At 41.4% G+C, this 22,850-nt stretch overlaps 1 protein-coding gene across 4 annotated transcripts in view; it reads right to left on the bottom strand.

The window, feature by feature from the left end:
* The window catches only part of epha7 (eph receptor A7), a 252,404-nt gene that overhangs the window by 48,279 nt on the left and 181,275 nt on the right, over window positions 1–22,850 (bottom strand). For all 4 annotated transcript variants that reach the window (XM_055635837.1, XM_055635835.1, XM_055635836.1 and 1 more), the window contains exons 6-7: window positions 5,679–5,803; window positions 1,663–1,831 (exon numbers count right to left, since the gene is read on the bottom strand). In XM_055635837.1, the coding sequence (XP_055491812.1) occupies window positions 1,663–1,831; window positions 5,679–5,803 (294 nt within the window). The remainder of the gene's footprint in view (window positions 1–1,662; window positions 1,832–5,678; window positions 5,804–22,850) is intronic.

Raw genomic sequence — 22,850 nt, forward strand, 5'->3', positions numbered from 1 at the left:
GCACGTCAATGATTTGGATATGGATGTCGTTGGTATGATCAGTAGATTTGTAGATGAGACAAAGATTCTCAGAGGTATTGAGTGTGTGGAGAATAGTCTCAGGCTATAGGGTGATATCGTTGGTGAAATAGATTCAGAAATGGCAGATTAAATTTGACGCTCACATACAATGTGAGATGTTGTATTTTGTGAGTTCTAGTGAGGCCAAGAAGCATACTATGAATGGAACAAAGAGACCTGGATGCCTAAATCCAAAGATTCTTGAAAGTGACACTGCCGGTAGATACTGTAACACAGATAGGAAGTCATATGGGATATCAGTAATCATTAGCCAATCCATTGAGTCCAAGAGGAGAGAGGTTAGGCTTTCACTTTATAAAACATTGGTCAGATATATGTAATGCTGTGTGTATGAGTATATGATGGCATTTTCAGACCATGTACCCATAGATTTCACAAGAGCACTGGTCAGTGCAATTGACAGTCCATGTGTACCAAGTTTATAAAGTATTAATAAAATGGATGGTGCACCTAAAAACAAGATAGAAAAGCATTATCCATGCAGCAGTTAGTTTATGCCAGCCCATGTCCAGAAATAAATTGAACAATATGCATTAAGTCATGTTTATTATTCATTAAAATCAAGCTGTCTTCTAATGGCTGTTGGGAGATGACTGCTTGTGGAAAGAAGTGCTTAAAATATCAAAGCCTCGTCGAAAAAAACAACTAACCACAGGGCAAAGGAATCAACCTTCAAAGGAATCTATGGACTCAAGCTTGAGATGATGAGATATTTAGAACTGAATAAAATGACCTTGTGTAATGAGATTTGGTTTACTATCTTCTGATACAAAAACCACAGTAAAAACATTATATTTGGTAGAAGAAATCCCAGTGAATTTGACCATATTTATCGCTTCCTGTAGCCAAGTTACTGACATCTGCTAACCTCTGGCACATCACTTGTCATTAAAAACTGTGTTTAGACAATGCGTTGATTATTATTTGTGAGGATAGTAGGATTGATGTGTAGCCATGCTATCGATCCGGTTAGCAGTATTCTCACCCAATATTCATAGGCTTATCTGATCACAAAGATTCAACAGATGTTGAAATATTTATATATGATGTGCCTTGCACGATTTCTGGGTGCGTGCCATGAGACATGAAAAGCCTCTTGTGCCAATATAGACAGTTATAGTTCAAAATAGCTCAGTCCCCCTCTCTCCCCAACATACTCATTTAGCCTTGGGGGTGGTGGAGGAGGATGGACATAAAACATCGTCTTCAGTGAAAAAAAGCTTGTCAGTAAAATCTGTAATTCCACAATGCACTGTAAATCAACATTGTGGCAAGGTGCTGGTTGGCGCAGAAGAGGGCATTGCTTACTTATTTATTACACCATGTTTTCAAGGCAGATATTTCCCATTCACTTTACTTAGTGATTCTTTATTGTCGTGGGGAGCTAACTAGCAAATAAATCTGGCAGATACCAACTCCTGGGCCTCTGCCATAATTGTTCTTGAGCTGTCCAGGAAATTCAGCAGGGGATACCTCACATCTGCATTTACTTCCCAAAGGAATTGAATCAGGCTGAATCTGTTAGTGAGAAACATACTTTTTGCATAACAGCACAGAAAGGATTGTGTTCGTAAGTCTTACCTGTACTCTCCTCTAGGGTTAAGACTTCTATCCTGGGGCTGTAGTTTCCATAGCCAGCTGTAGTAAAGGCTCGGATCTGGAAGATGTAGGCTGTACCTGGTTTCAGGTTATTAATGGTAGTTGATGTTGAGGTAGATTTTACTGTGGAGTAAGTGCGATCTTTTAGATTCTGGAAAAAAAAAGTATTAAATGTTGCAGTGAGATTAAAAAGTGGGAGGGAATGTTTTTATATTTTAAATCATTATTGTTTAGAGATTCAATTGTAATTGACAAATCAGGATTTCCAGCTCATTTTCCATTTCTCTGTTTACCGAGTTTTTGTTGCGTGCATTCCAGTCAACGGAAAAAGACTATACATGGTCTCGGACTGCAAACAGTTCAGTAGGATTACCATTGAACTGTATGAGAAAAGAAATGTCATTGTACTTGGATATTTGTGATAATAAAGAACCATTGGTCTTCCCAGCACAATTTCCCTACAGTCCCAGACTAGATTTCCAGGTGAGCTCATGTTTCTATCAATGCCAGGCTTCTTCTGATTTCCACCCCCAGCCTCAGACTCCTTCCCCACCTCCCAAGTCTAATCTTTGTGTGTGCTGAACCTAATCAACTGAACCCAACCTCAGATCTCCTATGTGTTTAAGAAGGAACTGCAGATGCTGGAAAATCGAAGGTACACACAACTGCTGGAGAAACTCAGCGGGTGCAGCAGCATTTATGGAGCGAAGGAAATAGGCAATGTTTTGGGCCGAAACTCTTCTTCAGACTGATGGTCTGAATCAGTCTGAAGAAGGGTTTCCACCCCCCATCAGTCTTAAGAAGGGGTTTGGCCCGAAACGTTGCCTATTTCCTTTGCTCCATAGATGCTGCTGCACCCGCTGAGTTTCTCCAGCATTTTTGTGTACCTCAGATCTCCTATCACCAACAAGAGAGGGGTTCTGATCTACCATCTACTTTGTTGGAGACCTTCCATTTTACTGGACTTGTATCTTGTACTACATGGTATTCCCTTTATCTTGCATCTGTACAGTGTGGACGGCTTGATTGTAATCATGTATAGTCTTTTTGCTGAGTGGAATGCAAGCAACAAAAAAGCTTTTCACTGTATCTCAGTGAACACGTGACAATAATAAACTAAATCCTTTTTCGTGCTTGTGTCATGGTAAGTGACATGTCCAGGAATGAGTTTACGGCTGCTTATTCAACTGAAGGATTCAAATAATATTCACAAACCACTAGAGCTTCGATCTTGCAGTTTATGACATCACCTGAACCTCGTGATTAAATTATAGTCCTGAAACTTACCCCTGGGAACCTATTAAATTCTATCTAGTCATATCCCATCTTGTTAAAACGGACTTTTTAAAGCTTATTTCAGTCTGTTATTTTAATACTTTCATCTTTGTTCAGATTAAATCTCTCAAAAGGACAAACTAGCCTTCAAATAGTCTCTGCTTTTAATACATAGATTTTGGCTCCAGTATCTTGTTCCAGCAGTAATTCATTTTTATCACTTTATCTGCACAGCAAAACAAGCTTCAAAGTGAATGTTTTCCACTTAGCATTGAGAAGTCATTTACTGCTTTGGAGTGTGTGATCAGTGTTTTGCAGCCCAGTGAATTAGTCTCTGGGGCTTTGTTTTGGTATATTGAGAACCACCTGTGATTTTAATCTGATTAGTTAACGTCAATGTTTGGGGCCACAGTTACGTTATACTGATGCTGCCCCATCAGTTACTATATTATGACTATGACTTGTTTTCCATCATAATTGACATCAGGCTGCACGCTATTCAGAGCTGGAGATTTTCTGCTGTCATGTTGATTATCGACAATGTTTCTATTAGAAGCTCAGGCCAAAATACAGTACAGAGTACAGCCAACACATTGCATGTTCTCAATAAGACAATGGGTGAATTCCCAGATAACACTGAATTAAGCAGTGACATTGTGGCAGTAATCATTCTTTGTAGCAGACAGCATTCTGCATTAACATATCAACAGCCAGCTGCTCATCTTTTTTTGCGTTCGCTGTGTAATATTGGAGTGCACGGCGATGGCCGGGAGGATCAAATTAAGAAATGGGAGTGTAATTTTAAATAAATGCCACATATTGTGGCATTTCTAAAGAGAAAGAGTAGAAATCTGAGTGGGTATAAAGCATGCAAATCTCAGTGTCTGCATGCAATAGGGCCAAATCGGGATTACAGATTAACCTGAAAGAATCCAGCTTTGCAGCAAGACATGGAACTTTGTTACTATCAGATATTAAGAAAAAATAAATAATGGGTGTGTCATATTACTTTTTTCTTGGCTGTGATTAAAACCAAAAGTGATTTTTTTTTTTCAAAATTCAGACACACTGAGGTATTGTCATACGGTCATAAGGAATTAGGTCATTTGACCCATCAAGTCTAATCTGCCAGACATCATGGCTGATTTATCTCTCCCTCCAAACCTCATACTCCGGCCTTCTCCCCATTACCTCTGACACCTGTACTAATCAACAATCTATCTATCTCTGACTTGGCCTCCACAGCCTTTCGTGGCAAAGAATTCCACAGATTCACCATCCTCAGACTAAAGAGATTTCTCCTCATCTCCTTCCTAACAGAACGTCTCATTGCCTAATATTTCAAGAGTTTATTTGGTTCCCAGCTTATGACATTTTCCCCACTTATTTTAACCTGAATCAAAACTTCCTTTGTTCCAAACTTTTCATTGATTTTATGAAGGTCAGCCAAACATGCTATTCTCTAGGAATATCTATCACTTTCCAGTTTTCATATCTGAGGTTACAGACAAACCCAACTGGAAGACAGTCAGAACCTTATTCCCATGATTGAAAAATAAATACTTGAGGCATAAACTTAAGGTGAGAAGGGCAAAGTTTGAAAGAGATGAGTGGGTCAAGTTGATTTAAGGTGCTGAGTGTCTGGAATGTGCTGACGGGGGGGCGGAAGCTGAGTCAGATACAATAGCAGCATTTAAGAGACTTAAATTTAAGTTCTCCCCTGCAGTTGGGGATGGAGCCCTCATCCTTGTTTCTTCTGCGTGCCGTAGTTCTTCTCTCGGTGCCCCACCTCCCCCCACTCCACCAAATGGAACAAGTCCCCTGCTCCTCACCTTTCATCCACTAACCTCTGCACCCAATACATAATTTTCTGTCATTTCCACCACCTGCAACGTCATACTACTACCAGTCACACCTTTCCGAGACTAGACTTTACCATTTTCCATAGAGACCAGTCTCCGCAAATCCCTGGTTCTCTCATCCCTTCCCAACCAACGTGCTCCCTCCCCTGGTGCTTTCCTTGCAACCACAGGAGATGTAAACACCTATCACAACACCTTTTCTCTTAGTGCCGTCCAGGGGATTCGAGATCCCCTTCCATTCTTTGGGGATTGGAAACCGATTTTCCCCTTAACATAGAAAATAGGTGTAGGCCATTCGGCCTTTTGAACCAGCACTGCCATTCAAAATCAGTACGCCGCTCCGGCTTTTTCCCAATATCCCTTGATTCCCTTAGCCCTAAGAGCTAAAACTCTCTCTTAAAAAACTACTGGATGAAGCTAATATTGTGACTGAGTTCAGCTATGTTGCACAGCTCAGAAATCAGATACAGAGCCATCTTTGGTGCTTAAATGGTTCAGCCACTGCCTTCACGGGCACCATTTCAATTTGCAGCAAATGGGTATACTGGCAAGGCCAACATTTATTGCCTATCTCTACACTTGGTGGGGAAGATGGTAGTGAAGCACCCTCTTGAATCATCGTAGTCTCTCTGGAGAATATACTCCCACAGTACACAGTGACAATGATGGTGACATGATTTTGTCTCCAGCGTGAGATATACGTTTCTAGTCAAAGGCAACCTGAAAGAGAGCCAATAAGATACTGTTTTCTCAACAAAATGAAGGCATTGTTTAGTTGAATGTAGACTTAAATGTTTTGATTTGTGGGATCAGTAGATGGCGGATGCAGGTATATACATGCTCGTGCCATGCAGTTCTCACCTTTTCATAGTACTTGATTTCATATTCTGTGATGACTCCATTGGGATGTTCCGGTTCCTTCCAGGAGAGATTGACAATCCTCTGCTGCACTCTATCCTTCATTACACCACTAACCTGTGAGGGAGCTGTTTGGACAAGTAATGTCAATAAGCATTAGACAAATTCCCTCCAAGACTGAAATCAAATGTCAAAACCAATCAGTCACATATCTCTGCAGTTTCATTAAAACACTTCCGATTATTTTCATTTGAGATCTTATAAATATTCAAATCGGAGCTCGTTAATGTTTATAGCCATAATATAAATTTAAATTAAAGTGCAAATACAGGAAGATGCGTTCATTCAGTATAACGCAAAAATAACAATGATTTGTTTTGAGAGGAAATTATGTAAATTTATTTAAATTTAGTCAGCAAAAATACCTGAAGATTATTGTTATAGTAAAGAGAGGGAAGGTTTTTTTTCTTTCTGCACAAATAAATTTGCATCTCAGAAGTAAGTGCCCAACAGCTATTTGTCTTTTTTGCTCATACTAATAATACTTTCCTAACTTTCTAAAACAATAATAACTATAATGAAACATCCATTGCTGGTGACTAATGTGCACCAAAGCCACTTATTCTTCAGATGAATGCCATTCAAATTGGAGTTTCTAACAGCAACCTGCAAGTGCAGTTCATCCTAGTTTGGAGATGGAGGTTCAGAAAGGAGACATTTACTTTAGGTCAGAGGCTTGCATAGCCTGCAGAGGAAGGGGTAATCATCATCTCCCCCCAAAAGTCGCAGCAGGAATTGGGAAACTGCATGGAATTTCAGAACCATCAAAACTTTTCATCAAGTATGTTAGAACAGCGGATTTTTTTTAAAACAGTAAACCTTCCCAAAATTGCATTTTGTCCTTCAAATCAAAATTTATCTCGGTACTGGCAGTAAAATCATACATCAACCTTCTTGCAATTATGCAAGAATTGCAATACATACAATTATTTCAATAAATAAAACTAGATATTGTACTAATTAAAAAAACAAATTATGTGCTGGGTTATACCAGATGTTTATAGTGAATTAATTATAACAAAATGCTGTTAAATTAAAGCTGGCAAAGTGTATTGTAAATTGTTCTTATGTTCAGTTGCAATACCATTCAAAGAGTTGCATTTGACGCAATGTGCCCAAAGAAGAATAGAGAAAAGGTAGAAAAATAAAGTTAATAAAATTATCTTTCTTCCAAAATAGCAAATATTTGCCTATATGGGAACAATGTTCATTGTGATATATTAACCTACAGAATAAATAGTTTAATATTACCCTGTTATTCAAGATCTAGGTTTCTATGTGAACTTTGTCCATTGCCTGTACATTCTGCCCAAGTTAAAGGGCAGCGTACACCACATACAAGATCATCTTTAATCAATTCTGATAGATGTAAATTTAACAATAAAATAAAATCCCATGGCAATACTAGATGTTCCTCGTGGAACATGCTTTGAGAAGAACTGGAATAGACATAATTTAAGAGGTTTTCTGCTGCAATATAAATCAAAAACCCTTTCCCCTGCTGGAGTAGGCCTCTCTTATAAGTTTTGGTTCGAGTCCCTTGAACTCACTTTACAATGAAAAGATAGACAGACTGTCACGTGTGTAACAATAACAAGCACACTTTGATACTATTTCATAACAATGCCTATCAAAGAGAGTTCATTGGGGGCGGTGAGCATTAAGATTCACTTCTCACCAGTTATTTGATGCTGATGTTTTAATTTTCTCTCCCTTTAGTTTTCATTGAAGTAAACAATAACCATCTGCTTCAGTTATAAAACTCTTATCCCACGGGCAGGCGAGGTTTGAAATCACTCCGGGATTACTTCATATACTCCCCAACACTCTCCCACCATCCACTGCCTTCATCTCTCCTGGGACTGCATCATCCACAATGCCTGCTCATTTAATCTCCATTGCTGCAACCACTGTCATCCATTTTTTGGTGACAGCTGCCAATTTTCTCTCAAAGATTTATGACCTGCCGACCCATTATGCATTTTAAGTTCATTTCCTCTGCCGTGGGCGAGGTGGCAATGACAGAGACTCCTTGCTGTAATTGAAATACTTGCCGCTGACTACTTATTCACTTGTTCACATCAATTACAGAGCTGTTAACACAGGCAGCCAGAAGTAAAGTGAAAATAAACCCAAAGAGAACTCATTGTTGACTTGACAATTTAACACCAATTAATTTAAGTGTTTCCCTCATCAGAAAATCCAAAAGAAAATCCAAAAGAATCGCATTAGCAACCCTTTTGGGTTTCATAGGGTATGAGAAACAGCTTGGCAATAGGCCTGTAGGGTCAGTTCAGTACACTTGTAAACTGGAACACTAAATAGAGATTGGCATAGCACCCACCGCATGCGAGAAAATAGTTTTATCGTCTGGCCGCTAATTGATGTGAGGAAGTGATTGTCTTCAGAGTGAGTGGTAAAACAGCAAGGAACTATTGGCCACTGACACTACAAAACTCTGGCTTGTGAAGACAAGATGAAAAGATTCACCTTGTTTCTAAAATGACAGACTAAAGTCCATGAAAATAAAACAAATTCTAACTGGTCTCCAAAACATGAAAGGCTTGAATGCAGAGAGACACAAAAGATTACTAATGAGGATATGAAAGGGCAGTAGCATCCTTGACTGTTTGATCACTATAATAGCTGCAGTGAGAGGGGTGAAAGACAGCAGACCCCATTTTTTGTATCAGATCAGAGAATGTGTCTAGAATCATTTTTGATCATGTTGTGTATAAAAGGATTTATTTGCCTCTGTTGAAGATAGGGTGGTTTTGGTATAGCTTAGTGAAGATTCCTTTGGGATTTTACACAGACACCAAGATTGAAAATGACCTCAGTATTTCTCTTTGCTTTCTAAATTTAAGTTTGCTTCTTATATTTTGTTAAAGAGTTCAGCATTCTACATTAGGGATCTCTTGGCTCAGTTCTTATTACGACATTTGTCATCATTACATGAAGTCTAAGCAAAATCATAGCTGTAAACAAAAATTGCAAAACTAATGACAACTTTTAAATGTTGTATTGATTTATATATAAATGGCTTGAATATGATTATCCAGGATGCCATCACCATAAACCTGCTGTTCAGGCAGTATTCAAGTCTACAGTAGCATATGCTTTCAACATGGGAAATTATGTCAAGGTCCTTTTGGGAGGTGCTGACAAACAAAATTTGATACTCAGCTTCAAATGGAGATATCAGGTCAAAAAAACACGTTTATTCAGTGTAGGTTTTCAAGATTTTCAAGAGGAATAGATTAGGTAACCGCACAAAGTCTCTTGTCCAGAGTAGAGGAAAACGAGAACCAGAGGGCATATGTGTAAGGTGAAGGGGGAAAGATTTTATAGGAATCTGAGGTGTAACATTTTCACACAAATGGTGTTGGGATCATGGAGTATTGAAGGAGGTTATTGAGGTCGGGACTATCACAATGTTTAAAAAAGCAATTAAACAGGTACATAGATAGGACAGATTTAGAGGGATATGGGCCAAACGCAGGCAAGTGGGGCTAGTGTAGATGGGACATGTTGGTCAGTGTAGGCAAGTTGGGCCGAAGGGTCTGTTTCCATACTGTAAAACTCTATGACTCTTTAAAAGCATCTTAAACATGGAGATAGAAAGACATGGTTTATGTAACAGTTTCAGAGTTTAGAGGCTAAAGACTTTGCCAAAGATAATGCAATTAAAATCATGGATACTCAAGATGCCAATTTTGGGAGTGTGTCGCAATCTAGATATTTTCTTTTCATTTATCTTTGTGAAGGACAGAAAGCCAGCAATCTATATTTAGTAGATTTTACCTGTTACATCCATGCCTCTGATGCATCTGCAGTGATCATAAATCTTTACAAATAATAAACCAGAATCCTAGAACGCATCCGTAAATACAAAGAACTAAACCTGACAATGTTGATCATGGGTTTCTATGCCCTAAGCTAGAATAAACCACTTAGCCTATTTTAAATATGCCACCGTAAGCAAGTTATTTTGCATGCATTTAAATCAGTACTTTAGCCATCATTTTAACATTTTAAGAGATTCGACAGGAACCAGTCGAGCAGAGAAACACATTGACAGGTAACTGAGCAAATCATTGTAGCAGAAAATGGCTTAATTGTTATGCTTGTCCTAAACCACCCATCCCCACAAAAGCCTCTACTACTGTACCGAGACCTTGGAAATTGCATTGGCAACCCAGGGCTCTCTATTAAAGGTTAATAAATTAAAAGAAATGCCCTCTGCCTGGGGTCAGGCAGGAATACATTATTAATAGGCCACCCATGGGATTCACAATATTGCCTGATTTCACTGTGAACCCTGTTATAGCACAGACCTTGCCAGATAAACCAATTGCTGATTAGATGTCAACTTGGTGCAATATGCCTCATCCAGATATGTGTATTACACAATCTTAGCGTGCTAAAGCTGTCCATGCTGCGATAAAGGTTTTCAATTGGGCATTCCAAGCACGAGAAACATTCTCATTGAGAGCCCTAATTGGAAAAATGCGAGTCCTAAGTACCTAATGTTTTGTAAATTTCAATGAGCATTCAGAAAATACCACCAGAGCGTTCGTAATTTTTCTCAGCAGTAGCAGGAGGTGGCACGGTGTCCCAGGGGTAGAGTTGCTGCCTTACAGCACCAGAGACCCAGGTTCGATACTGACAACGGGTGCAGCCTGTATGGAGTTTGTACATTCTACCCTGTGATCGTGTGGGTTTTGTCCTGGTGCCCCAGTTTCCACTCACATTCCAAAGACGTGCAGATTTATAGGTTAATTGGCCTCTGGGGGTGGCATAGTGGTGCCACGGCAGAGTTGTTGCCTTACAGTGCCAAAGACCTGGGTTTGATCCTGACTATGGGTGCTGCCTGTATGTAGTTTTTACATTCCCCCTGTGACTGTGTGGGTTTTGTCCTGGTGCTCTGGTTTTGCTCACATTTTCCAATGATGTTCAGACGCACAGAGGGAGAAGAGGAGGGAAGAGACTACAGCCCTAAGATTTTTGCCTCCACAGTGAGGAGGTGCTAGGAGGATACACTGTGGTGGATGTTAATTTGTGTTTAGTGTTGTTTATTATTGTATGATTGTATGTATGATTGCAGGCACGAAATTTCGTTCAGACCGTACGGTCTGAATGACAATAAAGGAATTCAATTCAATTCAATTCAATTCAATTTGTAGGTAAATTGGCTTCTGTAAATTGTCTTCAGTGTATAGGACAGAACTAGTGCACAGATGATCATTGGTCGGTGCGGACTCATTAGGCTCAAGGGCCAGTTTCCATGGTGTATCTCTAAACTAAACTAAGTAGTCCTTATGAAGTTCCACTCCATACTGGAAGCTCCCAGATAGAAAACTAGGACTTAAAAGCAAACGTCAAATTTTCATACAATTGCATCTGTAAGAATTACCCAGCAGTACCATAATCAAAATTTGATTCATGTCTTGGTTGAGCTTTTTGAGCTGGAATGAATGGGAAAATGAAAGACTTGTATTTCTGCAACACTTCATCATGCCCCTCCAAAATGTCTCAAAGAGCTTGACAAGCAATGAATTACTTTCAAAGTGTAATCGTTGGTTTGGGTGAATCAGGGTGAAGTGTTGGTGTTTATAGGTCAGTCATTATTGCAGCAATACTATAGAATTTTGCATTGATAAATTAAGCACGTCATACAAGATTAAAACATATTGGTCAAAATGTGACTTTTGTATACTGTATCAGTGCTGAATGCATCTTCTAGCAGAGGCTCATCTCGCCCAACACGAGCAAAAAAAAAAATCACATGTTTGATTCCAGTATGGAAATTGATCACGTTTTATAAATGTGAACATTAAAATAGATGTATAGACTAGGGATTAAATCAGTTGCTGTTGAGTTGTACTTCCTGAAAGGAGCACAAATCGCCAATTGAAAATCAAATGACAGTCAATACAATTTATATTACAATTTAGCACAACTGGAATTTCAAATCCATGGCATAACCTAATTTTTGTGCTGCTCCAAGCAACCTCTTCATTTTACAATTACCTCACTTGTACTTGTGCAGATGATAATAAACTAAACTTGACTTGAAGTTTGATCAATTCTGTGTGCTTGAAGTGAGTCTGTAAGTTCATCAGCTTCATCATTCAAATGTTCTCTAGATTGGCCTCAGATCTTCTGAAACTGCACTGGTCAACTTTAGGTTTCAGTCACTAACTCTAAACACTGATAGTTAGTAATTCTAATCTTTTTCACATGTCCATAATCTTAAATGTTTGTGGGACTTCACAAGATTACAAAAGCAAAATACTGTGTTGGGCAGAAATGTGAAATAAAGACACGTAATGCTGGACATACTTACCAAGGCAAATTGAATCTATGAAGAGAAATAGAGTTAAAACTTCGTCACTATTCCAATGAATTGTTATTTATCAGAGATGATGAAGTAATTTTCTCTGTTGCTCTGATTATTTCTAATGCATTTCTGTTTCATAGTTAGATATGTGTTCATTGATGTGCTAATACAAGATAGTGCATCATTATTTTTGTTCGTACTCAGGGGGTGGCGGATATATGGAACGAGCTACCAGAGGAAGTAGTTGAGACAGGTACTATAGCAGCTTTTAAAATACATTTGGACAGGCACATGGATAGGAAAAAGGTGGAGGGATATAGGCCAAACACTATAATGTTATAATGCATTATTAGTAACACCATTTTTAGATTTACCAAAATCAGAAACTGTTTAAAATAGCAATCACACTAATGTTAATTCAATGAAATAAAGGAATTTCTTTGGGCAGAATAATATTTCAATTCCTGGAACAAAGTATGCAAATGGTTAACTTCAGCCCTTTTCAATAAATTGTTTTAAACAATAAAATAGTCTGCTCTGTTTAAAAACGGGTAATGTGATTCAATGGTCTTGTCACATTTTAGGTTCAGACTGGAATGGAATTGAATGTAATGTGAGTAACACAAATCTTATGTTACACAGTTGTTGTGCTGTTCTTTATCTAACTAAATCTGAGAACTCAGAATGAACTAAAAAAAACTCTCAGCTTTTAACTGGTTATTTCTCTTGAAGCCACGACTTCTGATGACTCATGTCATCTACTTTTAGGTTTTGCCTTAGGTTATCCGTCTCAGTGGAAAACAAGCGTCCCTATTCTCCTGCTCTTTGTTGAGCGGAATATCAGGATAAACATTGAGTATATAAATAATACTAATCTCCAAGGTTCTTGTTAGTTAGACTGGGAAATAAGGGTAACTGATACGCAAATTCCGGCTACAATAAAATTGTAAAGCTGCAAAAAAAATATGCAAAGTAGACAAAATTCCAAATTTAAACTCTGCTATCAAATGTGTAACAGAGCAGAATCCACATCTACTTTAAATGAATTCTATGGCCATTCATAGTCATGCAGCAGAGAAATGGGCCCTTCTCCATGGCAACCAATATGCCCCACCTAAACTAGTCCAATTTGCCCGCATTTGGCCCATATCCCTCTAACCTTCTCCTATCCATATACCTGTCCAAATGTCTTTTCAATGTTGTTATTGTACATGCCTCAACTACTTCCTCTGGCACCATGTTCCATATAGCCGCCACCCTCTTTGTGATAAAGTTGCCCCTCAGGATCCCATTATATGTTTTTCCCCTCTCACCTGAAACCTATGCCCAATTGTTCTTGATTCTCTGTGTACTTATCCGACTTCCTTTATGTGCCTCTATAAGATCACACCTTGCATTCCAAGGAATAAAGTCCTAGCCAGCCAATAGCTCATGCCCTTGAGTGACATCTCTGCATTCCATCCAGTTTAATGGTATAGTTCCTTTAGCATTCATTCATCATTTATCATTGTTGAAAAAATTAACGATGCAGCTGTTCTGATTTCCGGCGGGAATGGTGACGGACGCACCACACATCTGTCCTCCAGTTCCTGCGGACTTCTGCCGCTGGAAGTATAGGATTTTGGGGTGTGTGCTTTATCATCATTATGCTTTATGACAGTGATCGCAACTTCTACGGAAGTGTGGATGGCCGTTGGCTCACTAGAAGCTCATCCGCCCTTTGACAGGTCTTGTTTTTGGTCCTGCTGGGGGTCCACAGCCCCCTCCTCACCTGGCAAACCAGGTGGGGGAGACAATTTAGTCGCCGACAATCTGACCATGGAGCAGGTAGCACGGGATTACATGGTACCCCCAACCTAACCCGAGTCCTTAGCAGGTTGACCAAAACCGAACACAATATTTAGTATAGCCTCACCAATATCTTGGACAACTGTAACAGGGTGTCCTAATTTCTATACTCAATTGCCTAACTTTGAAGACCAGCATGCCAAAAGCCTTCTATGCCACCCTATCTATCTGCGACTCAATTTCGAGGGAATTATGTACATGTAATCCGAGATCTTGCTGTTCTACAACATTCCCCAGGGCTTTATAGTTCACTGTGAATGTCCTGCCCTGGTTTGACTTCCAGTAATGCACATCTTCACACTTATTTGAATTACAACAATTTGCCATTCTTCAGCCCACTTGCCCAGCTGACCAAGATCCTGCTGTTTTTTGATAAGCATCTTCACTATCTATGATATCACCCACTTTAGTGTTGGCTGCAAGCCTACTAACCATGCCTTGTACACACTCATCCAAATTGTTGATATAAACCACAAATAGCAATGGGGGCACCCCCTGAAACACACCAGTAGTCACAGTCCTCCAGTCTGACAAACACCTTTGGCCTCCATGAATCCAATTCTGTATCCAGTTTGCTAGTTCTCCCTGGATCCCATGCAATCTAATCTTCTAGAGCAGCCTACCATGTGGAACCTTAACAAAGGCCTTGCTGGCATCCCTATCGATAACATCCATGGCCCTGCCCTCGTCAACCTCCCAGGCAATAGTATAGTTGCTGCCTTACAGCGCCCGAGACCCGGGTTCAATCCTGACTACGGGTTTGGTCTTATGGAGTTTGTACATTCTCCATGCATAGGTTTTCTCTGGGTGCTCTGGTTTCCTCCCATATTCCAAAGATGTGCAGATTTGTAGGTTGATTGGTTTAAGTAAATTGTCTCTTGGGTGTTGGATAGAACTAGTGTTTGTGGGTGATCACTGGTCAGCATGAACTCGGTGGGGCAGAAGGTACAGGAGCCTGAAGACTGCAATGGCCAGGTTCAGGAATAGCTACTTCCCAACAGCCATCATGCTATTTAACTTGGCTCGGACAAAACTCTGAACATTAATAGCCCATTATCTGTTTATTTGCACTTTATCAGTTTATTTATTCATGTGTGTATATATTTCTATAATGGTATATGGACACACTGATCTGTTCTGCATTCATGCCTACTATGTTCTGGAATTTCATTGTCCTATCAGGGACACATGACAATAAACTCTCTTGAACTCTTGAAAAGGTCCGGTTTTCATACTATCTCAAAACTAAAAAACCATGCTGACTCTCCGTAATCAACCTGCCTTTCCAAATTGTATATCTCTTATCCCTCAGAATAGAGGCTACCTTCCTTCTACTCTCAATCGAGTTGAAGGGTCCTGAACCGAAACTTCAACCCTTCATTTACCTTGCACAGATGCTACCTGACCTGCTGTGTTCCTCCTGCAGATTTTTTGTTTGTCCCCCAAGAAGATCTCTTATCCCTCGGAATTCCCTCCATTGCCCTTCCTAACACAAGATTTTAAGCTTACTTGTCAATAGTTCTCAAGATTTTCTTTGGAGCTAATAAAGATTTTATTTGGATTTCTTCTTATACAGAGACCAGACATTGTGACCCCAGCGATCTTGGTGTCATCTGTAAACATCCTAACCAATTTGTCTATGTTTACATCCAAGACATTTATATATATCATTCTAAAAGTTGTGGTTTGCTCCATCTGAATGGATAATACAATTCCCATTTAAGCTGTACCAAGTAAAATGAGTCAATCTTTTGGGAATGAGTCAAATAATTCAAGGAGGAGGAGCCATCTTGAGGAACGGCTGCTAACCAGCAGCCGTCTGTTTAATTCTTTTTTTTTTTTGAAGTTTTTAGTAAGTCTTGTTCTTCGTCTGTTGGAGAAATGGATTTCTTAATGTGGGGGGAAGGGGGTAATTATACTTCTAGGTCCCTACCTGGTCGGTGAGGCAGCTTTTTCTCCGGGCTGCCCCGTCGACCTGTCCTCATGGCCTACCAGCGGGCGTGGAGCGCCGTTTCCTGGCGGGGACCGCCCAGCACTTCGGCTTCGTTGGTGGCACAGCGCTGGAGCGGAGCGGGCGATGCCTTGCCTGGGTCGCCGCGCTAGATCGACGCGCTGGAGCTCCGGTGAGCTGTGACTGCCGAGATCAACACCTCCGGGCTGCAGGTCTGCGGAGCGGAGCCGACTCTAACATCGGGAGCCTGGGAGCTCCAACCCGGCACGGCCTTGTCGGCTTCGGAAGCCGCTGTCCCCAGCTAGGAAGCGGCCGTTCCACATGGCCCAGCCGCTGTGAGGACTCTCCCGACACCGGGGCAACACCACCCGGCCAGAACGGCCAGGAACATCGGGCCTCCGTAGAGGCAATAGCGGTGGCCTCAATAGGCCTGACTTTGGGTGAACAGGGGATGGGGACTGGACATTGTGCCTTCTCCCACAGTGGTATCCACTGTGGGGGGATGATTTTTTTGTGTGTAAGTTAATATGTTAGTCTGTGTCCAAGATGGCTGTCAGAAGGGAGAGTGGACGCTGGCGCGCTTTAGCTGCCGCTGCTCTCTCTTCACATTGTGTTCACATTGGGTTTTTTGATTTTTTTGTCTTTGGAGCGATTTCTGTCTTTAATTTGTGTTTTGGTGATGTCCTTATTATTTATTTTACTCCGACTATATGTTTCTTTTCTCTTCTGTTAATTTCTGTAAGGTGTCCATGAGACTTTGAAAGGCGCCCGAAAATAAAATGTATTATTATTATATTATTATTATTAAATAATCTTTGCAACTCAGACTACATGAGAATAGTAATGAAGTATGTTTCTTGTGCAAAGCCAGGTGACAGAATCTACAAGGGGATTCATGATTCTGCCTCTGGCCTGTGTCTTCATGGTTCTCTGCTACTTAGTTTATGTTGCAAGGTGCTAATCAAATTCTCAGCAGTAGAACAAACCACCTTTCAAGAAGTAGCAACAGCCGGAAAATGAAGGTTTTCCAATCAGTGGCTATATACACAGACCAGCCATTCCAACACACTGAGAAAATGCACGTTTTGTTCCCTCCAGTCAGCAGTGGATCAGTGAGCTGGATAATAACATTTTGGAAGATGATGGGGTATTCCTTTGCTAAACGTCAAGAAATCATTTCTACATAATGATGACAAGACTTTAGCTTTGAGATTTCGCGGCGACTTCCCCCGCCCGTGTTGCGGGGTTGAAGAGCTCCTGGAGCGGGGCCTGACATCACTGCCCCGCGCGGCTTGGAATGGCCGCGGGACTCTGCGAGCGCACGCCGGGGGCTCTAACACCAAGACCCGGTGTGCGACCTCGCACCACCCGGCGTGGCTTTAATGGCCGCGGGACAATCGCCATCGCCAGCCAGGGGCTTTGACTTTGACTCTGACATCGGGGGGGGGGGGAGAGTGCAGGGGGAGAGATAAGTTTATTAGGCCTTCCATCACAGCTATGTGATGGATGTTTATGTAAATTATGTTGTGTCTTGGGTCTATGTGTTTGTAATGTATGGCTGCAGAAACGGCATTTCGTTTGGACCTCAAGGGGTCCAAATGACAATTAAATGTATCTTGTATCTTGTAGATTTGTTGCAATATCTGGCTGAACGATAAGGGGTGGCCGGGTGTGAACCACTGGCTTGTATTCAGTAAGCTACTTGTGTCAAACAGTGAAAAACAAAGAGCCCATTGGTACCCATAGGGTTATGGGGAGAAGGAAGGTAAATGGGATTAGGTGGCAGAGATCAGCCATGATTGAATGATGGAGTAGACTCAATGGAAAAATAGAAAAATCAAGGTTGAATTGCCCACCCAACTTCCATTATTCGGTAACATACTTCACCTTACTTTCCTATCAGATATGCACCAATTGTCTGAAGAAGGGTCTCGATCCAAAACGTCACCTATTCCTTCACTCCATAGATGCTGCCTCACCCACTGAGTTTCTCCAGCTTTTTTGTCTACCTTCCTATCAGATTCCGTCATCTGCAGCTCCTTGTTGCCTCCACTGATCACCTCCCAGGTTCTGCTGCTCTTTCCACCCTTCAACCTCAGCTGGATCCACTTATCACTTGCCATTACTGATCCCCCCCCCCCCACCCTTCCTCTTTGTACTGGCTACCTTCCCTCTACTCTCAATCGAGTTGAAGGGTCCTGACCCGAAACTTCAACCCTTCATTTACCTTGCACAGATGCTACCTGACCTGCTGTGTTCCTCCTGCAGATTTTCCGTTGGTCCCCAAGAAGATCTGTCAGACTGTCATGCACAATTAATCACTACTTGTTCATTGCAATGCAAATGAGATGACAATACCATGTGACCTGCACATAAAACTACCTTTCACATTTTAGTTTATTTTTAGAAACAAAGAACTGCAGATGCTAGTTTATACCAAAGATAGAAACAAGTGCTGGAGTAACAGGTGGCGCAGTGGTAGAGTTGCTGCCTTACAGGCAATGCAGTACCGGAGACCCGGGTTCGATCCTGACTACGGGTGCTGTCTGTACGGAGTTGGTACGTTCTCCTCGTGACCGCGTGGGTTTTCTCCGAGATCATCAGATTCCTCCCACACTCCAAGGACATACAGGTTTGTCGGTTAATTGGCTTGGTAAATGTAAAATTGTCCCTAGTGTGTGTAGGATAGTGTTAATGCACGGGAATCGCTGGTCAGCACAGACCCAGTAGGCCGCAGGGCTTGTTTCCGCGCTGTATATATCGAAACTAAACTAAACTCAATGGATAAGGCAGCATTTCAGGAGGAAAAGGATGGGGTGAGCTATCGGGCCAGGACCATTCTTCAGATCCGCCTGAAGGATCACGGCCCAAAACGTCCCGAGATGCTGGCTGACATACTGATTTATGCCAGCACTTTGATCCATCTTTAGTTTAGTTTAGTGTCCTGGGAAGAGATTGTCCCTGAATCTGGAGGTGTGCATTTTCACACAAGTTTGTACCACTTGCCTGATGGGAGAGGGAAGGAGAAGACAGGAAGTGTCCGGGGTTAGACTCATCCTTGATTATGCTTGGCGAGGCAGCGTAATCAACAGAGGTCAATATTCCGTGTTGTTTGTCCCAGTTAAGCTAGTCTATGTTGTCCAGAAGCTAATCTTCATATCTTAAGGGTTGGTGTGATATACATAAAAGCAGGAACCACTGCAGGAAGTGAGTTTTGATCTGGAAAACAGTGAAGACTAGCATAACTTGGGAGAACATTGTTTGCAAGGTTCACAGGTGCTGCTATAGAGACTTGTGCTTCAACTGTTAAATAAAAGAGAGCTTCTCCATTTCCAAAATAAGAAGGAAGCCCCTCCTGCACAAATTTAGAATATAGTTGAAGCAGACATCTGTACAATCACTACCATGTGGACTAGATGTAGTGCGGAAAGAAGTTTAATAATCGCATATGACTGGTCTGCAAAAGTTTTTATAGATATGCGAAGAGAAAAAGATTAGCTAAAACAAATGTAGGTCCCTTGCAGTAAGAAACAGGTGAATTGATCATGGGGAACAAGGACATGGCAGACCAATTGAATAACTATTTTGGTTCTGTCTTCACTAAGGAAGACATAAAAAATCTGCCGGAAATAGCAGGGGACCGGGGGTCAAATGAGAAGGAGGAACTGAGTGAAATCCAGGTTAGCCGGGAAGTGGTGTTAGGTAAATTGAATGGATTAAAAGCCGATAGATCCCCAGGGCCAGATAGGCTGCATCCCAGAGTGCTTAAGGAAGTAGCCCCAGAAATAGTGGATGCATTAGTGATAATTTTTCAAAACTCCTTAGATTCTGGAGTAGTTCCTGAGGATTGGAGGGTAGCTAATGTAACCCCACTTTTTAAAAAGGGAGGGAGAGAGAAAACGGGGAATTACAGACCAGTTAGTCTAACATCGGTAGTGGGGAAACTGCTAGAATCAGTTGTTAAAGATGGGATAGCAATACATTTGGAAAGTGGTGAAATCATTGGACAAAGCCAGCATAGATTTATGAAAGGTAAATCATGTCTGACGAATCTTATAGAATTTTTCGAAGATGTAACTAGTAGAGTGGATAAGGGAGAACCAGTGGATGTGTTATATCTGGACTTTCAGAAGGCTTTCGACAAGGTCCCACATAAGAGATTAGTATACAAACTTAAAGCACAAGGCATTGGGGGTTCAGTATTGATGTGGATAGAGAACTGGCTGGCAGACAGGAAGCAAAGAGTAGGAATAAACGGGTCCTTTTCACAATGGCAGGCATTGACTAGTGGGGTACCGCAAGGCTCAGTGCTGGGACCCCAGCTATTTACAATATATATTAATGATTTGGACGAGGGAATTGAATGCAACATCTCCAAGTTTGTGGATGACACACGAAGCTGGGAGGCAGTGTTAGCTGTGAGGAGGATGCTAGGAGGCTGCAAGGTGACTTGGATAGGCTGGGTGAGTGGGCAAATGCATGGCAGATGCAGTATAATGTGGATAAATGTGAGGTTATCCACTTTGGCGGCAAAAACAGGAAAGTAGATTTTTATCGAATGGTGGCCGATAGGAAAAGGGGAGATGCAACGAGACCTGGGTGTCATGGTACACCAGTCATTAAAAGAAGGCATGCAGGTGCAGCAGGCAGTGAAGAAAGCGAATGGTATGTTAGCATTCATAGCAAAAGGATTTGAGTATAGGAGCAGGGAGGTTCTACTGCAGTTGTACAGGGTCTTGGTGAGACCACACCTGGAGTATTGCGTACAGTTTTGGTCTCCTAATCTGCGGAAATACATTCTTGCCATAGAGGGAGTACAGAGAAGGTTCACCAGACTGATTCCTGGGATTCCAGGACTTTCATATGAAGAAGAACTGGATAGACTTGGTTTATACTCTCTAGAATTTAGATGATTGAGAGGGGATCTTATAGAAACTTATAAAATTCTTAAGGGGTTGGACAGGCTAGATGCAGGAAGATTGTTCCCGATGTTGGGGAAGTCCAGAACAAGGGGTCACAGTTTAAGGATAAGGGGGAAATCTTTTAAACCGAGATGAGGAAAACATTTTTCACACAGAGCGTGGTGAATCTCTGGAATTCTCTGCCACAGAAGGTAGTTGAGGCCACAGTTCATTGGCTATATTTAAGAGGGAGTTAGATGTGGCCCTTGTGGCTAAGGGGATCAGGGGGTATGGAGAGAAGGCAGGTACAGGATACTGCGTTGGATGATCAGCCATGATCATATTGAATGGCGGTGCAGGCTCAAAGGGCCGAATGGCCTACTCCTGCACCTATTTTCTATGTTTCTATGTTTCAAAATCAGTTAATATATCTTCAAATTCCTTCTCCAATCAATAGCACAAGAATATTCCCATTATCCTGTATCTGTGTACTGTGAAAGGCTCGAATGTAATCATGTATTGTCTTTCCGCTGACTGGTTCGCACGCAACAAAAACTTTTCACTCTACCTCGGTACATGTGACAATATACTGAACTAAATAACATGGCAATCAATATTCTACACACGGAGTTCCCGATGTTGAGGGAGTCCAGAATCAGCGGTCACAGTTTAAGAATAAGGGGTAGGCCAATTAGGACTGAGATGTGGAAAAACTTTTTCACCCAGAGAGTTGTGGATCTGTGGAATTCTCTGCCACAGAAGGCAGTGGAGGCCAATTCACTGGACGTTCACAGATTTAGATTTTCGGGCTAAAGGAATCAAGGGATAAGGGGGAAAAGCAAGAATGGAATACTGATTTTAGATGTTCAGCCATGATCATATTGAATGTTGGTGCTGGCTCGAAGAGCCGAATGGCCTACTCCTGCACCTATTTTCTATGTTTCTAACTCACCTCCCAGCAATCAGCCCTCATTTTCAATGTACACATGCTGTATTATCCCCATGGCATATGTAACTATACAACACAGGTTACATGCATAACCCAGAGCATGTACACACACATTGCTAAATAGTCAATTACAACATAGCCAGACTGTGCAACACTCACCGATATTTCCTTCTTTCCTGCAGGATAAGTCAGCACCCAATTAGAAACAGCACAATTAAAATTGAGGGAACAATGTAGTTTAACTATCTAATGGCGAAGCTGGTCTTACCATTTGGATGCTCTTTGCTGAAACTCTGCTTAGTGTCAATATGAAATCATTGGAGATGACAATATTCTCGCCATTAACTTTCCTTCTTGTTTCCCATCCCTCTTCAAACTATATGCTATTTTGATTTTATGTGCTGCACAAGTTAACCTCGAATACCTCCCAACTGCACCCAAGTAGGACCAGTGAGAAGCAATAACGGTGTGGATACTCTGACTCAGACACTGAAGTGAGATTGGATCTCCTCATGTGTGGACTTGCTTGGCAAAGGGGGCATGGGTGCAACAGATGACAGCTCATCACATAATGAAGTGGGCCACAAAAAAGTTATCTATACATACACTGTGTATACATACACAGAGGGCAGCGGTAGAGTTGCTGCCTAACAGGGCCAGAGACTCGGGTTCGATCCTGCCAACGGGTGTTGTCAGTACGGAGTTTGCACGCTCCCACTGTGACCAAGAGTTTTCTCTTGACTGCCCAAGCAGAAAGAAGCTGCCCAAACTATCACCATCTTCCTTCTTCCTCTGTCGATTATTTGGTATAAAGTTGGTGACAAGAGATTTCTGCCCCTCATGGTGCCATGATGATACCACTGTGACGGCCTTTACGGCGCTTGCTGCGGTAGAGTTACTGCCTTATGGCGCTTGCAGCACCAGAGACCTGGGTTCGATCCCGACCTGAGTGCTGCCTTTACTGAGTTTGTACGTTCTACCCGTGACCGATGTGGGTTTTCACCACGATCTTTAGTTTCCTCCCACATTCGAAAGATGTACAGGTATGTAAGTAAATTGGCTTGGTACAAGTATAAATTGTCCCTAATGTGTGTAGGTTAATGTTAATGTGCAGGGATCGCTG

Source organism: Leucoraja erinacea, chromosome 5, assembly GCF_028641065.1.
Source record: "Leucoraja erinacea ecotype New England chromosome 5, Leri_hhj_1, whole genome shotgun sequence".
Classification (NCBI taxonomy): Eukaryota; Metazoa; Chordata; class Chondrichthyes; order Rajiformes; family Rajidae; genus Leucoraja; species Leucoraja erinaceus.